This window comes from Vigna radiata, chromosome 5 (assembly GCF_000741045.1).
Source record: "Vigna radiata var. radiata cultivar VC1973A chromosome 5, Vradiata_ver6, whole genome shotgun sequence".
NCBI classification, from domain to species: domain Eukaryota; kingdom Viridiplantae; phylum Streptophyta; class Magnoliopsida; order Fabales; family Fabaceae; genus Vigna; species Vigna radiata.
The window spans coordinates 27,977,802-27,995,668 of NC_028355.1; the positions used below are offsets into that span (position 1 = coordinate 27,977,802).

Genomic DNA, 17,867 nt, shown 5'->3' on the forward strand with positions numbered 1-17,867 from the left:
GAAGAGAGATGCAACTTGAACAGTAATGAGTCAAACCGAGGATGAAGCAGATAGGCTTTGTATTCTCCTTCAGTTGAGGAACGCCCAATCTGCATCTTTAGACACCGTGTGGAGACACTCCTTTAATTGCTTGAGGTATAAGAGGGTCCTGTCGACGTAGGTTTGATAAGCAGGATTCAGAGTTGGAGGTACAACGGTGGTGGAGATCGTCATTGGCGGCGCAGGAAAGGATTCATCTGGATATTAAGGAAGGATCGACGTCCTGTGTTGAAGAAGATAAAAATAAAATAAAATAAAATAAAAATGAAGGAATAGAGGCATTCCAAGTGGTTCTTGAGAGCGTCTGGAAAACCGACAATGGAGGAAGGAGCGACGTCCTTTTGGTGGCCGGTTACAGTGACGGTTGGGGTGATGGTGACCGGTGACAGTGATGGTGGCCATATGTACTTGGCTAGGGCAATTAGGTGGATTACACATAAAGAAACATGTTCAAAAAGAGACTTTAAGGGGGGGCCGCCGGTGGCAGCGGCCATAGGCCACCGACGGCAACAAAGACAGAGTAGAAAAGGATCAGAAAACCTGCTCTGATACCATATAGAAAGTATTGTAAAATGAATTTCTTATTTGATCATTGGATTGCAATAGTATAAATATACAAATTGATAACCTAATTGGAAAGAGTTAACGGGAATAAACTCTACCAATTTAATATCAATTATTATAATATCAATTATAATAATTGATATTTATTACTAGAAATTAAACTAAATAAAGAGAAAGTAAATATACAAGAATATGTTAATAAAGACTAATTATTCTAATTTAAAATTAATTATTATAATTGATATGTACAAACCAACCCGGTGTTGCAACTCAGATAGCCCGAAACTGCAACTCAGACAACTCGACATTGCAGCATGGACAACCCATCCTAGAGCTACGGCTCAAACAACCTAGTATTGCAACTCGGAAAACCTGACAATGACAAAAAACGTAGAAAACAACGCATTCCAGCATGATACAACACGATTTTACCACAAAAACAAAAAGCAAAGCATACATCAACGCGTACTAACACATCATGCATCATAAACACAACCATATGGACCAAAGCAAGCTTTTAAACTCACTACTACTCCCTAAGTTTGCTAGGACGAGTTCTATTGCATTCCAGACCTAAACACAGACTTTGAACAACCCTTCCTAAATGTTTCACTACTACCAAGTGTTACCAATAAGGGAGTATTGGTAAAACCTGAAGATAAGTTTTGATGATGCTGTAAAATACAATTCTTGATTGTAATAGGAGAATATGTAAAAAGCAACTTGTAGTTTTTTAAATGTAGTAGGAAATTGATAAATATTGTAATTTCTACTTGTATAATCGATTATGCTCAAAGTATAATCGATTATCAGATGCTTTTGAACTAAAATAATCGATTATCATGAAGCAATAATCGATTATCACAAGTCACACTTGAATAATCGATTATCACTTCGAATAATCGATTATCACTTTTTGAAAACTCAATAACGGACTTGAATAATCGATTATCACTTACAATAATCGATTATTCATGGCAGTTGAGAGCTGACCTTTGGAATTCAGTGTGCTTGGCTATATAATTGTTTTTGAAAACTTCAGAAAACAACTTTTGTGAAAACTGAGAAAGCTTAGAACACTGAGTTGTCAGAGAAAAGTTCTTGAGAGCTTTTGTTTTCTTTGTTCCCTTGTCTGGTCTTGTGAAAGGAGAGGCTTTCGTATTGTGTGTCGATAGTCGAAGTGGACTCTCTTCAAGTTGACAAGGTTTCTCTGCCTGGTCTTGTGAAAGGAGAAGCTCGTGAATCGTTTGCCGATTGCGGGAGCGGTTCTCTTCAAGTTGGTAGAGTGTTTCTTCTCTTTCTGTTCTTGATTATTTCAGTGTAACCTGTTAAACATTTTTTAGTGGAACTGTTAATCACTCTTTATAGTGATTAACAACTGGACGTAGATTCTGTTGAATCGAACCAGTATAAAAATCCTTGTGTGCTTTTCTTATGCCCTATACTCTTTTTATTTTAACGTACATCAACTGCTTGGTTAATTTTCTGAAAGAAAATTGTTTTCCCTAAAAAGGCTATAATCGTTTCAACTGTGACTTAATACGCTTTACGCTCTCTGTGTTTTTAATCCGCTGCGCTAAAACTTTTTAAAATTTACCCCTTCCGATACCGTCACCAAGATCATTCCCTGTGATAACACAAAGGTTCACACTCCAAATAACTCTTGCACCATGTTATAAACATCGAAACAACATTGTTGCAATTATGATTTTACTCAAACCTGCTCCTACTATTAGAAAGCCATGTAACAGACCCTACACTAACCACGCCCACTTCAATTAGCACTACCCGACTCACTAAAATACCAATACTACATCACCCAACCGACTCCCAGAACTGTAAATACTACATCACCCAACCTGTCACTACTAAACTCAGAACCGTTTGTATAGTGTATATAATATTTTAACTTTGCATAATTCTATTCTAACCAATGTCACTATCAAAAACCACGATACCATCATACCTCATCTCCAAAAAATAGCTCATGCACCCCTAAGCCTTATAAAAATCATCCCATACCACATATAACAATCCCATTAGATATTAAACTTAAAGTTTTGCACCAAACCACTGTTGCACTAGAAGTAGCAAGTAACCCTTTAACCCCAAAACCAACTAGTAAAAATTATTGTCTTATTTACGTACACAACACGACCTTTAACAAAACCAAATTAAACAACACGACCTTCAATAAAACCAATTTAAACAACAGGCTTCATATGACTATTGATCCATACCAAAAACCTTAATCAGTAACACCACTTAATTGTACTAGTTACCATAAGCATTATATTGCATCAAGAGATAAAAAATCCTAGGCTATAAGAGTATTTCACGTACGTGGCCTATTGCTCTTGAATTCAACTTAACACTAAAGGAAACATAATTATATCTTGTACTAGAATACCATGACATACTTACACATTCATCCATAACCCAACACTTGACGGACCAAAATAGTAACGATTTCAACAAATAAACCATCAAAAACAGTAATGATAATTCAATCATCTCAGCACCATATACATGTTCAGCCACTTAAGATCATCATGTCATAATTTACAAAACTCAAGACAAGATTAGCTCTCCTTACCTTTAATCGAACAAAGATTACAACCTCTACGTGGTTTCAAAAGTACGTACAGCACAAGGACTTTAGGTTTTTAGGTTCTTAGCTTCCAGCTAGTCTCTGAAACACATTCCTTTCCCTCACTTTGACAAAATAAAGCAGTGCTTTGACAAAATAAAGCAGTGAAAACTATGCTCTCTTTCACTCATAGTTGTAGTAAAATTTCATGCATAAACCTCACCCTAAAACTATATTATTAACTCACGTCTAGCCTAACTTTGTCATCCTAACTGTCCACCAAGCTTTTTCCTAAAAAAATACCCTTATTTAAAAAAACAAAGCTTATTAATTTTAGAAACTGATTTTCTCCTAACATATAGCCTTCTGTTTTCTTTATGTAACTAATCCATGTATGTTCAATTATTTAAAAACACGTGGTAGCCACAAAATTGAAAAACAAAATGCATAAAAACATTGGTAAGCCTTGCACCCTACCCTCTAAACATCATGCACCACATCTTGCTCAAACCAACCAAACAATCAAATTTAACTTTTGTCATAACCATACATAATAATAGAGCACAAGACTACAAATTCATAACAAGGTGCTCTTGCCAACTAAGCTACACAACTTTGTGAAAAACATGCACTTTCTTATTAAAAAAACACATTTTTATTAGCACCTTCACTTCATCCATTTTATTACATTGAATTTTCTAGGTCTTACACTTTTTAAGACTGAGTTTAACGATGGCTTTAGAAGCAAATTTCACAATAATATTGTCTAGGAACGAAACGAAATCCAACATACGCAACTTCCATTGCATCAATTAAATTTAGAGTGTTTTGAATGAGAAAAAAGATTGTGGTTTCGTTGACAAAGGAAAAAAGATAGAGAGAAACTTTTAAATAACTTTTATTTGAAATTAAATTAATTATTCTAAATCATAATTTATTTACATTAATTATTTTTAAAATTAAAGAAATTATCTATAAAAAAAGAGAGTGTATTATTGCGACAAATACGTTACTAATTTTCATCAATAACGAAATTGAAACTCTTATTTTATTCATGTGCTTGCATATGTTTATATTATCAATTATTGGGTTTCTTATCTATGCTTAATGCTTTTATCATTTAACTCATTGGGTAAATGTTATTTGCCTTTGTCGGTACGGGGAAGTCATGAACTTATAGGGAATTCCTTGATTAAGCAATACCGCATAGGGATAGGGGTAGGACGATCAATTGTATTTTGCTTCTGAATTTAATGCATTATTAATTACTAGGGGAGACTAGGGATAATAAGCTAGTAATTAGTAATAGGTTCTTTTCGCCGAGGGATCGGGTTTAGAGTAGGCTAAGAAAGTTTGCATGACAATTAGATAATAAAGCGAATTTAATAAGAAGAGTAAATATAAGAGAGTGGATAAGATGAAATTGTAAACCCCAACAACTCCATTCATCCATATATTTTCCTCGTCAATTGAATCACTTGCATTTGCATGTTTATTTTCGTTTTGCATACAACCACAAAATTATTTTTTTCTCAAGTCATACGATATTAATTTACATGAAATATAAGGCCTAAGAGTCCTTTGGGAGACGAAACTCGGATTTACCATTTTATTACTACTTGATAACGATCTGGTGACTTGCCAGGGGCTTAACAGACACACGTCCACCATTGGTGACAAGTTTATGTTAGACATAGATAAAGTGGAATGTAGTTGTAGAAAATGAACTATATCAAGAATCTCATGCTCTCATGCACTGGCTGCAATGACATTTTTAAATATCAATGGAGAAGACTACATCCCACATTGGTTTACAAGGTCAACTTATGAAGAAACATACATTCCAATGATATATACCCTGTCAATGGTCCTCATCTATGGGAAATGACTTCAAATCCTTATGTTTTTCCTCCACCTAAAAGGGTTTTGTCTAGTAGACCAAAAATGAAAAGAATACTAGAGTCTTAGGAGCTAAAGAAGGATGAGATATAACTAAGACAAGGTGAAACTCGTAAGAGATGTGGGATATGCAGATAGCTTGGACATAAAAGAAATATTTGTGCACAATTTGCTCCAACAAACCCAACTCAATCTCAATCAAGTCAGATTACTCAATGTCAGCTTCAAGAACCCCAACGAAGTCAACAACTACAACACCAGTTTAGAAGTCATAAGATGTTATTAATGCCCATATTGGTGCCTATTTTGGAAGCCATATAAAATGGAACTTCAATATGTATTCTGCACTTTATTTTGGATATGACCTTTTTATATTGTTTTGTGTTCTGTGTTGAATGAATATCATGTGCATTGGAAGAACAATTTCTGATTTGAATGTATGTTGAAATGAATATGACTTTTATTGGAAGCACAATTTGTGATTTTATTCTTGATTTGAATGTCATTTAAAGCATAATATCATTTCACGAATATCACTTATATTGTATATTGAAAGCATAATTTTTGATTTTATTTTAATTTGAATTTGATTTAAAGCACAATATATATTCAACAATATAACTTATATTGTATATTGAAAGCATAATTTCATATTTCTCATTATTTTAATAACATCACGTTACAATATAGCCAACTTGGTAATGACAACTAAATATTACAAAATTTCAACTATATAATTTTACGTATTAAATCAATTCAATCATACAATCAATTCAGTTATACAATCATACAATTAATAAGCATTCTTATGATCACAACAAACATTGAATCACACATAATTGCATATATTCAACATACAAAAATTAAAAATTTACAAAAAAAGTTAATTAAAACAAATGTATGTTGTAATAATAAAGTTAAATTTTAAATAATTATTTATACTTTTAAAAAAAATTCACGATGATTTCATACTAAAATGGATACTAATAAAGTGGAAACACACTATGAGACTATTGATTGAAATCACGGCTCAAGGACAAAAATTTCAATGAATACCTTCAATGAATACATACAAACCTAGTATTTCAATGAATACGTTCAATGAATACATTCAAACATTCAAACCTAGCATTTCAATATAGCACAAAAATTTCATCAGAGAAGAAAATGGAACGTACCCGGGGCAGCAGAGATGGCGTGGCGGCAGAGGATGGCGCGGCGGCAGAGGCTGGCGCAACGGCAGAGGATCGCGCGGCGGCAGAGGATGGTGCGACGGACGACAGAGGATGGCGCGGCTGTAGAGGATGGTCTGCGACGGAGAAAGATGGCCCGATAGCAGCGAAAATTCGTGTGGAGGCAGAGGAGAAAGCTTCAATGTTTCAGAATCGCATGGAGAAGATGAAACTGTTCAAAGAACTTTTTAACCTATTTAAAACCTACTACCGCAGTTGTAACGAAAACCGCTGTCATATAGTAGTATAGGCCGCGGTTGATCAGGCAACCGCGACCTATTCAAAATATATGCTGCGGTTCAGCGCCAAAACGCGGTCTATTCCCTTAAATATTTTGAAATTTATTCAAATCAGGGAATAGGCCGCAGTTCTTTTTGCAACCGCGGCCTATTCCCTGACGTTCTGAATCCCCCAACTACCTTTTAGGGAATGTCAGCAGGTAGCTGTAACACCTTGATTTTTGGGATGTCTCGATTATGAGGAAAAAAATTTAAACTTTTTAAAATCATCATATCATCGTAGAAATTCACTTATATAACACCAAAATTAATACAATCAAATCAGAATAAAGTAAACCCAATTACATTGTTTCTAAAATTTATAGCACAAAAGCTTTAAATAAGCCAAGTCGTCTTCCCACTCTCGCGTCTCTAACATACAACTGGAGCATCTGTAACATCCCCTGCTCCCGTATAACCAAAGGTCATACGATCATCGCAAAACACACACACAACCACAATACAAACAAATATGGGTAAGCTACCATAATACAACCAATAATAATAAAAGTTGTATATAGGAAGCAAGCACAACTTAATAACAATTCAATCATTTACAACTATCTTATTAAGAGAATCAATTATACACTATGATCATTATCAACATCCTCGTTAACTATATCAAGACTATATCATCAATGTCATCCTTATCAACATCATCTCCAAGCACATCGCCACTACAAATCATCATCATATACCTAAGTACAATAATCATTCTCATTCTCTATCTAACACTATTCATTCATCATTATCTAAATTTCATTCGAAACTCAATATATTGAATATGAACTTCTCACGAGTTCCACTCAAACAATAAAATAAATAAAACAAATAAATAATACCATTTCATACCAATCCAAAAATAATAAATAATTTATCATTTTAATTACTCATTGTAACCTTATTTGCCTATTCATTCTCGTATAAAAACATTTCCAACCAATTTATAATAAAGGTTAACACTATCAAAAGTTAACTAACATATACACAGGCGTTTCTTTCTTCTAAGCAAACCCTTCTTTTTTTTCTCTCAATTCACGTTGCTTCATGTTAAATTGAACATCAACTTCACTTTTCATGAAGTGGCCCCACTTAGAACAAATAAAAAGTCTCTCTCTTACTAGCCATTAATGTCGAAGTTCCCACCCATTCACAAATTACTAATCCATGCATCATGCTTTCCATGCTTTTACATAGCCAATATAAGTTTCTTCCTATTCACTCATGCTTTTACAATAAAATGATATATAAAGCATAATAAAACCAAAAGAAACTATTACTTAATTACCGCGGGTCCCATCCAAAATAAATGCACCAAAACCAAAACAAAACACTTTCTCATTTTTTTTTTACTATACACAACGTAAAAATATATATTTTTCTTTTTTGCACTTTAAAAACCAGATAGAAACCACTTTCCAAGCATAAAACCATAAAAATCTCATGGCTACAATCAATCCATACACGTAAAAAAATAACGATTAGCATCATGCAAACTTGGACATTCTTCCTAGTGCATTTGGCGATATTTCACCTTGTTCAGTGTTGCACATTCCACCCGTTTCCTCGTTCGACATTCCACCCCTTCGAAATGAGTGATCGTTGCTCATCTGTCAAGCGTTCGTTCAAAGTGGAAACATACATCGTTGAAAAGGAATGACGAACGGTCAACTGCTCAAAGAAAATAACTCAAATGAAAACCCCAAAGGAAAAAACCAAAAGGGGTCGAAGAAACCACAGCAAACCCAATACCCAAATGTTAAACTCAATATCCAAACCTACAAAAAAATGGTCTGAGATAGCATTTACCTTACTCCAACGACGTTGTAGTCTCGAACTTTCCATTTCGACCAAGCTGCGATAGAGAAGGAGGAGGAGAAGGAAATCGCGGGAAGAACCAAATGTGAGAGAGAGAACGAAATCTGAGAGGCAAAACCTAATGAAACAGGGAAGGGTATAATCGATACAAAAATTTTTTAAAACCCTATTTATTTTCCCTACCAGTTTTTTGAAAAAAAAAATAACAACAACCAATGGGCGCTTGACACCTGTTGGTGTCAAAACTGTGTCAAATTTTGGGTGTCAAAATAACGAGACCCTATAACATAAGCACCTATTTACATGCACTGGACGTGTGACTGTTATTAAACCAAATTTCTCTTCACCAAACAACATGCATAACACTAAAAATAACCACTGCACCAATATTATTTTAGCCCAAAGAAAACTGTCCTATGTTAAATTCAGTAAAGAAAACATCACTGCGATGAAAACAATCATTTTCCCAGAAGAGAAAATATCACTGTACTAAAACATTTTCTAGAAACTAGTTTTCAAAATTTTTCATTGACTTAACAATAAATGAAAGCACCACATGACTCAAAATGACAAGGCACAAGACCAATGAAGTTCAGTGTCAATTAATTAGCAGCAGCAGAAACTAAACTGGAAGCACTGAAATTTCAGCATCACTTTCTAAAAGAAATAACCATGCATCATCTTTTTCCAAAACAATATTTGGCAGCCAATACAATCTATAACAACACCTGCAATTTCCCAAACAGTTAGCTTCATTCAAGTAAGAGTGAACACACATAACCTCAGAAGCCATATAATTTTTTTTTTGTTTTTTACAATTACCACTGGAACCTAAACTGGCAACTCAACGTTGCAAAACTATGTCTAGGACGTAACCAACATATATCACTTACTATCGTGATCCACGAAACTTGTTAATCACATCATAAAACATCGTACGAAGTATCACAACCATCAATCTCTTCTTCATTTACTTGACAGATTCATCTTTCGGCCTTAATCCTCATCTGGATAGTATTTTCAGGATTTAAAACAGTCACACATCATCACCAATGACACCCACAGTCACCAAGTTTATTATCACTACAAATACAAGTATTCTATAAACTAACATGTTCAGGCAAATGTTCAGATTCCTAGATCAATACAGACTTTTCCTCTACACTTCCTCTACACCAAATTACAACAAACAACACGTTTAAGATAATTGCTCACCCAATCCAACAAACCTATGCATATTTCACACGATGATTAAAAAACTAGATAGAAATGGGACAAGAGAAAGCAATGAGACTTTATTTTAGCATCACCAATATCGCCAACTACAATACTCATCTCCTTGTTCAAATCAACGTACACTGCCCTTATATAATTTTAAACAACATTTAAACAACTTCATAACAGATTACCTTATCATCCACAAATCATGTTCAGTTTCAGATTTTGATCCCCTTAAATGATTATCATTCTAATTTTTGTACTTTCTAAACTTCATAGTGCTAGCATGTAACATTAAACCAAAATATTATATATTCGCATATTTATTACATGATAAGAGTAGTTTATATCCTATACCAATTCGCAATCACCATTGTAGTAACACTAGTCCACCTTTTAACGGTGATATTTATTATAGAGCAAAAATATAGCATTCTAGATTAACAAGAGTTGATACTTCGATTTCCATGTATATAGCTTAAACATCTATGATCAGTTCTTGCATTAGCCAAACATGTTGTTACTAGTTTCAAGAGTATTGTATGTATACAATCCACATAACTGATATAAAACAGATAAATATACTACAACAACCATGTTTCATAAAAAAATAAACCCTGTCCCTCTTGAGCATATATACCTAATGAGGTAATCTTTAACCTAAGGCTTAACCTTTTATCATGTCATACCATTAGTTAAGACTCGCTTAAGCAGAACATTCATTTCCAGTTACACTAACTATCCATAACAAGAACATAACAAGTCATTTATCATGCATCGTGGTTCAGTCTTACTACAATTATGTTATAGTCTACATAAGTTATCATTAAGCAATCATCTAGCAATTGGTTCACACGTGAAATAATACTTCTCTGTCCAGGTTCAGTTATTAAAACAATATTTATTTTTATTTATTTTTTTAACCCACATACTGTCCATGTACCAGTCTCCTAAGCACCCAATTTAATAGGAATTAATTCAAATTACAGAGTACCATTTTTTTTTCAATATGCACAGATTCATACTTCAAACTATATGCACACATCATAATCAAACAAAAATATCGTAAACTCTCCAGAATTATGCCATCTAACCCATCAAACTATAAATTAACTATAATAGAGACAACACATGTTAAAATTAACATACTTTACTACATACACAACCAAATTTCAGAGACTAACGAAAATGACACAATACAATTCAACATCAAATAATCAAAAGACAAATTTAGCTCCCATATTAAGAATACACAACCACACATACACTTAATCAGTCACAAAGATGCACCGAAACCCTCCAATTACTCATCACCTTAACAGTCATTAGCTTTCATTAACAAGTTGTCCAGTCGATTTAAGTGATACTAATTATTCTGACTACCCATAGCTTCTCCTAAATATTTCGAACATGCATAATGTTTATTCATTTGGATTCAATTATCTGCCTTTCGTCTTATCAAATAATCAGATAACGATATTGCACCTATTATTTAATAAACCTAAATTATTTTTCACTTTAAAAATAAAATTATATTATTTAATATGACATATAATATAATTTTCTGAAACCACAACCATTACCACTTACTATAAAATAAATAACAAATTCAACTTTTAATGACTATTCATAACTACTTTGATATCAAAGTTCACTTCATAAAGGTTTATCTCAATAAAATAACATTTAAACTCATAACACCGATACTTAAATCAATTAATAACACAATAGCAGATTGTTAATCTAACTCTAACTCATTAAAACCATGCTACCAATCTCAATCATTATCGCCATATGTTTTCTTTCGTACTCCAGCAAACACGACCTGTTCACCTAAACAGGGCCTACGCACCAACGCATGACTTTTCGGTTTACCAAAACCGGGCCTACGCACCAACGCAGGGCTTTCCGGTTCACCAAAACCGAGCCTACGCACCAACGCAGGTCTTTCCGGTTCACCAAAATCGGGCCTACGCACCAACGCAGGTCTTTCTCGCATCATCTTCCATTGAGTACGTAAGAGAACATAGGATTCACAGTTACCCACTAGCATGGTTTATCAAACAACCCTTATGGAAAACAACTCAACAATCATGTTCCACTTGACACATAATCCAATTAACTTTACAATTACACCATGCAAGAACAACATTAAAGATCATGTCTTTAACCATTACAGCTAACCATATAATTGTCTTTACAACCAACACACATCATGGTACATAAGCTCACAAGATTACAACCATCAACAATTTCCGAGAACATTTCAAAACGCACACCAAGTATTTAACACCACAAAGCATTCGGAAAATATCACAACATCAATTAACGTAAAAAGCTAAATATAATTGATGATAGTTCTCCTTACATTACCACAAACAAATCAACTCATCTAGAACAAACCACAATATAATCATATCTAACACAGTCATGGAGATACACAACAAAAACTAGACAAGCTCACTCCCCAAGGCCCCAAAAGATTTTCGAAAACCGTGCTCTGATACCAAGTGTAACACCTTGATTTTTGGGATGTCTCGATTATGAGGAAAAAAATTTAAACTTTTTAAAATCATCATATCATAGTAGAAATTCACTTATATAACACCAAAATTAATACAATCAAATCATAATAAAGTAAACCCAATTACATTGTTTCTAAAATTTATAGCACAAAAGCTTTAAATAACCCAAGTCGTCTTCCCACTCTCGCGTCTCTAACATACAACTGGAGCATCTGTAACATCCCATGTTCCCGTATAACCAAATGTCATACGATCATCGTAAAACACACACACAACCACAATACAAACAAATATGGGTAAGCTACCATAACACAACCAATAACAATAAAATCTATATATAGGAAGCAAGCACAACTTAATAACAATTCAATCATTTACAACTATCTTATTAAGAGAATCAATTATACACTATGATCATTATCAACATTCTCGTTAACTATATCAAGATTATATCATCAATGTCGTTCTTATCAACATCATCTCCAAACACATCGCCACTACAAATCATCATCATATACCTAAGTACAATAATCATTCCCATTCTCTATCTAACACTATTCATTCATCATTATCTAAATTTCATTCGAAACTCAATATATTGAATATGAACTTCTCACGAGTTCCACTCAAACAATAAAATAAATAAAACAAATAAATAATACCATTTCATACCAATCCAAAAATAATAAATAATTTATCATTTTAATTACTCATTGTAACCTTATTTGCCTATTCATTCTCGTATAAAAACATTTCCAACCAATTTATAATAAAGGTTAACACTATCAAAAGTTAACTAACATATACACATGCGTTTCTTTCTTCTAAGCGCACCCTTCTTCTTTTTTCTCTCTCAATTCACGTTGCTTCATGTTAAATTGAACATCAGCTTCACTTTTCATGAAGTGGCCCCACTCAGAACAAATAAAAAGTCTCTCTCTTACTAGCCATTAATGTCCCAGTTCCCACCAATTCACAAATTACTAATCCATGCATCATTATTTCCATGCTTTTACGTAGCCAATATAAGTTTCTTCTTATTCACTCATGCTTTTACAATAAAATGATATATAAAGCATAATAAAACCAAAAGAAACTATTACTTAATTACCGCGGGTCCCATCCAAAATAAATGCACCAAAACCAAAACAAAACACTTTCTCATTTTTTTTACTATACACAACGTAAAAATATATATTTTTCATTTTTGCACTTTAAAAACAAGATAGAAACCACTTTCCAAGCATAAAACCATAAAAATCTCATGGCTACAATCAACCCATACACGTAAAAAAATAACGATTAGCATCATGCAAACTTAGAAACCAAAATGCATTTACTTTTCGGTAGCCTAACCCATAAGAACTCCATGGTTAAGCGTGCTTAGCCTGGAGAAATTCTGGGATGGGTGATCTTCCGGAAAGTTTTCCCGGAAAGTGTGCGAGTGAGGACAAAGTACACTGGAAAGTCTCGTGGTGATTTGTGGGGACAGTCAACAGTCCCTGTAAGTTGTCGGGGTGTTACAGATGGTATCAGAGCCTAGCCTCTCCCAATACGGTGTGGTTCGAGGACGAACCAAGCAGAAGCTGGTGGGCATGTGACACCCGGGCACTGACGAGGGCGGGGAGTGATCGCCGGTGCAAGAGGCATGGCGCATGGGGCACAGACAAGGAGCGGCTCCTGGCGGGCTTCCAGTGGAAGGGGCACATGGACGAATCGAATATACACCGGAATGAGAGGGATCTGAAGACTGTATAGGTAAGGGACTATACAGTTGAAGGATAGCTTAAAGGAATTGATTTGGCTACCCATATCACCAAAATGCATTTACTTTTCGGTAGACTAACCCATAAGAAAGTCTCGTGATGATGTGTGGGGACAGTCAACAGTCCTTGTAAGTTGTCGGGACGTTATAGTAGCAGGAGGAATAGGTCGTGACCTATAAGTTCGAGTTATTTTCAAAATTGCCACCGTATTATGCTGCGGCTTTTGGTGAACCACAACATAATGTGCGCTGTAAAAAACAAATTTTTTACTAGTGTTAGGTGAAAGTAGATTACTTTTGATAAAAATGTCATACAATTGTATTTCTAAAGGAAATATAAAAATAAAGAAACCAACAGCACATCTTTACTATTCAAATGAAAATTTACAAAAATGAAAGTATACAAGTATACAATATCTTCTTATCTGAGAATAAGATTAAATCTTGAATCATATTTAGTTCCTCTCCGTCAAAATTATCGGCAACACTGCAAGGATTCATTTTGAATTTCATGGTTCGCAAGTATTTTACATCCTGCACAATATATCTTGCAAATCGAAATTCATTAAAAGAACTAAAATTTTATAAAATACAGGTTTTAAATACATGTAGGAACAGATTCTGGGTATGATCAAACTGCTTCTTTAGGGTCTTCGTACCAAGGACTACAACTACCCTAAGATCATAAAATTATATTAATACAATGAATCTAAAAATTAGGACACCAAACGATCAATATTTATAAAGAAATTATCTTCCACTAATATGAATCAGCAAGGGAGATTACTTATCAAATCTGTCATGCTTCAGAGAATGAAGGAAGCATAGCTACATCAGCTTCTTATAGGAACGACTCACCGCCCAACTCATTCTAAAATTCTTATAGAAAATTTTTCTTTAAGTTATATAAAAAAGCTTCCTTACACTAAAGTTTTCCATTATTTTCATCCCCAAATAACATATCACTCTTCTTTACGTCATGATAAGTATTTTAAGCATCCTATAGAGGATTGTACACCAGACACAACAAATTTATTTTTTTTAGTTATTTTTTTATGAACAATACAAATATGAATTAAAAAGCTTTGTAAAATATGAATTTCGCTTTTTAGTTGAGGTATAATAAAAATCTTGGTAACATTTACCATTATATTCCCAGACATAATTCTACTTCTTTGACAACAAATAACCCACAATACTAACATCACCGACTAGAAAAATAAAATACATTTATACTTTGTAGGTGATAACATAACTTGGTAAGTACATACAAATTACTCACGAGTTATCAAAAACACAAAATTTGTAAGTAATCAATGAGTAGGTAAATTATATTCAGATTATCGATCCGTGAGAAATAGGTTTCATTGAGTAATTTATACAAATATTTATCTGTAGGTAAATTTTTCACTAATACTTATCTATAAATATTGGATAAATTTCAAACAACTCTAAAAAGAATAGTAACAAAAACGATAAAGGAGAAATGTGGAAATAGGGTTCAGGAGCTTTGAACTTCAAAGAACTAATATATAAGTTTTTTATTCAAATTAATTCATTTTGAAATAGTACACCAGCATCTATATATAACTCTCTAACCCTAAAATAATAATTATAAAAGATCTCAATAATCTTCTTCTAGTTTCTAACAACCTCCATAAATATTTAATATCCTATTAACAACATCCACTAATGCCTCCATCAACAATTGAAGGAGGTTTTAAGTTTTGTTCTCGTTATTCAAATGTTAATGTCATGAATGATGTGAAGTACAATAATAAAAATCATAGATACTAAATATTCATCTATGTTAAAATAAGTATTCCTTTCCGTTTCTTTTCTACTCCATCGATTTTATTCAATAATAAAAATCATAAATAATGTTAGTTATGAAATTAGAAATTTAATTTAATAGGTATGCATTAAAATTTGAATTCCAAAAATAGCAACAAATTTTCATAAACAATGCAAACATGTTTAAATACTTGGAGTTACCAAGAGAAAGACAAATAAAAAAACACAATCCTTAATTATTCAAATAAAATGGTACAAGTAGCTAATATCTTTCTGCAAGAAAATAATTCTCTTTTCATATCATTTTCTTGCCAATCATTTTCTTGCCAATCATTGCGTATCGCACCATCAAAGCATATTTTCATGGTCTGTAGATATTTTGCATTCTCCAATATATATCTTGCAAAGTGAAACTCATCTTTAGAACCACTGTAATGTGTAAGACAGAAGGTTTTAAGGTGTGATGAAATGCATGCAGGAACAGTTTGTAGGTATGGCCAAACATCTTCATAACCTGGTATATTTAAGGACTGATAAATACGAACATCGATCTGATAATAAGGAACATAAAAATTGGATTAATACTAATGCTTGAAGAAAATATAACAAGAAAATCCATACTTGGAAAAACTTAATCATTAAACCTTATTAATGCAAATGACAAGACTTCGAAGTTTGGGACAATGATTGAGCACTTTCAAGACCAGAAGCCAATCCAGGGCCACAGTCAATTGAAGTTGAACTAAATTATGAAAATCAAAATTTAGGTACAGGTTTGGTTGAAATATCTGCAAGAAAAACGAAATTATATCAAAACATATAAAAAAACCTTTTCCCCCTTCGAAATGGAAAGTAATGAATCTCACAGGCATTACCCAATCCAATTTCAAAACTTCAACTTCCTTAAATATTTCCAATGGAAGTAAGAGTTTATAGATGCTGGCTTTAACTAACTTGGGCAATCTGATAATCTTTGCTTTAGCTTCACAAGCCAAATTACTGACTTTTAATTTCTCAAGATTTGGACACCCAGAAAAAATATGTGAAAGATCAATTTCTACTAGAGAAAAAATATATTTTAGATGCAAGATCTTAAGCAAAGGCAAATCAACAAAGGACATATCTTCCACGGTTAGCCATTTCAACTTGAGAGTTACAAGAGTTTTAAAGCTAAACACCACAGATGGAATGACAAAGTCCTTCGGATGACAATAGAGGTCGAGGATTTGAACGCTGCAACTTCCCCTCAATGCAGTCTGAATCCGTGTCTTGATACTTTTAGTAATATCCATGGAAGGGTAGCATCTGAGGCGAAATCTATGGAAGGGTTGATCTCCACGACAAACCAAGAAAGAGCCCACCGAGCTATAAAACGTCTTGACAATCTTTTGGCAATTGTGAAGCCAAAAATCTTCGTCAATGGTGTTGAAATCCAAAGAGGGAACATAACGCCACATAAGATTCCAGCGCTTGGAGAGAACACTTCTTGCAACAACTTGTTGGGATGGAAGAAAATAAAGAATATAAAAAATGATTTCGTCTGGAAGACTGCTTATCAAATCAGCCATGCTTCAAAGTACCTAAATTGTTAAAAAAACGATAAATGATTGGAATCCTGTGCTTATTTTCATTCAAACTTGATAACCTTTAAATACTCACAAATAAAACCTTAAATGAAGTACAAATAATAAAAATTGAAAATAAAATATCAACTAATTTAAAATAAAAACTACTTAATTTATCTCTACCTTATATTAATAAAATAAAATAATATTGTTCTTAAATAAATGAAAAATCATAACCACTTATTTTTATTCTATCTCTATCAAAATCAAACTAAATAATACTATACTCAAACTAATAAATTAAAATTTAAACAAAATCATTAATAAACTTGAATTTTCCATAAACTTAAATTTTCTAATATGCATTTTTTTAAGATTTCACTTACTATCATACAAAAATATTTTAAAAAATAAATAATGTTCATTTTAAAGACAATTAAATGTAATTAATCCTAATTTATTATAGATTTAAGTATTATAATTTCTAAAAATATTCAAATTACATTTCATAGACCAAAATTACCTAATTATGCTTTTTATTATATAAAATAAATATTTATTTTTCGTAGTTAAAATTTTC

General features: G+C 32.9%; 1 protein-coding gene across 1 annotated transcript; it reads right to left on the reverse strand.

The window, feature by feature from the left end:
• Positions 1–873: 873 nt before the first annotated feature.
• On the reverse strand, positions 874–17,290 carry LOC106760565 (F-box protein At4g09920-like). The gene is made up of 6 exons (XM_014643986.1): positions 16,598–17,290; positions 16,367–16,510; positions 16,150–16,273; positions 6,271–6,461; positions 6,149–6,169; positions 874–975 (listed from the first exon to the last, which is right to left on the reverse strand). The coding sequence occupies exons 1-6, from the start codon at positions 17,288–17,290 to the stop codon at positions 874–876; spliced, it is 1,275 nt and encodes a 424-aa protein (XP_014499472.1).
• Positions 17,291–17,867: the final 577 nt, after the last annotated feature.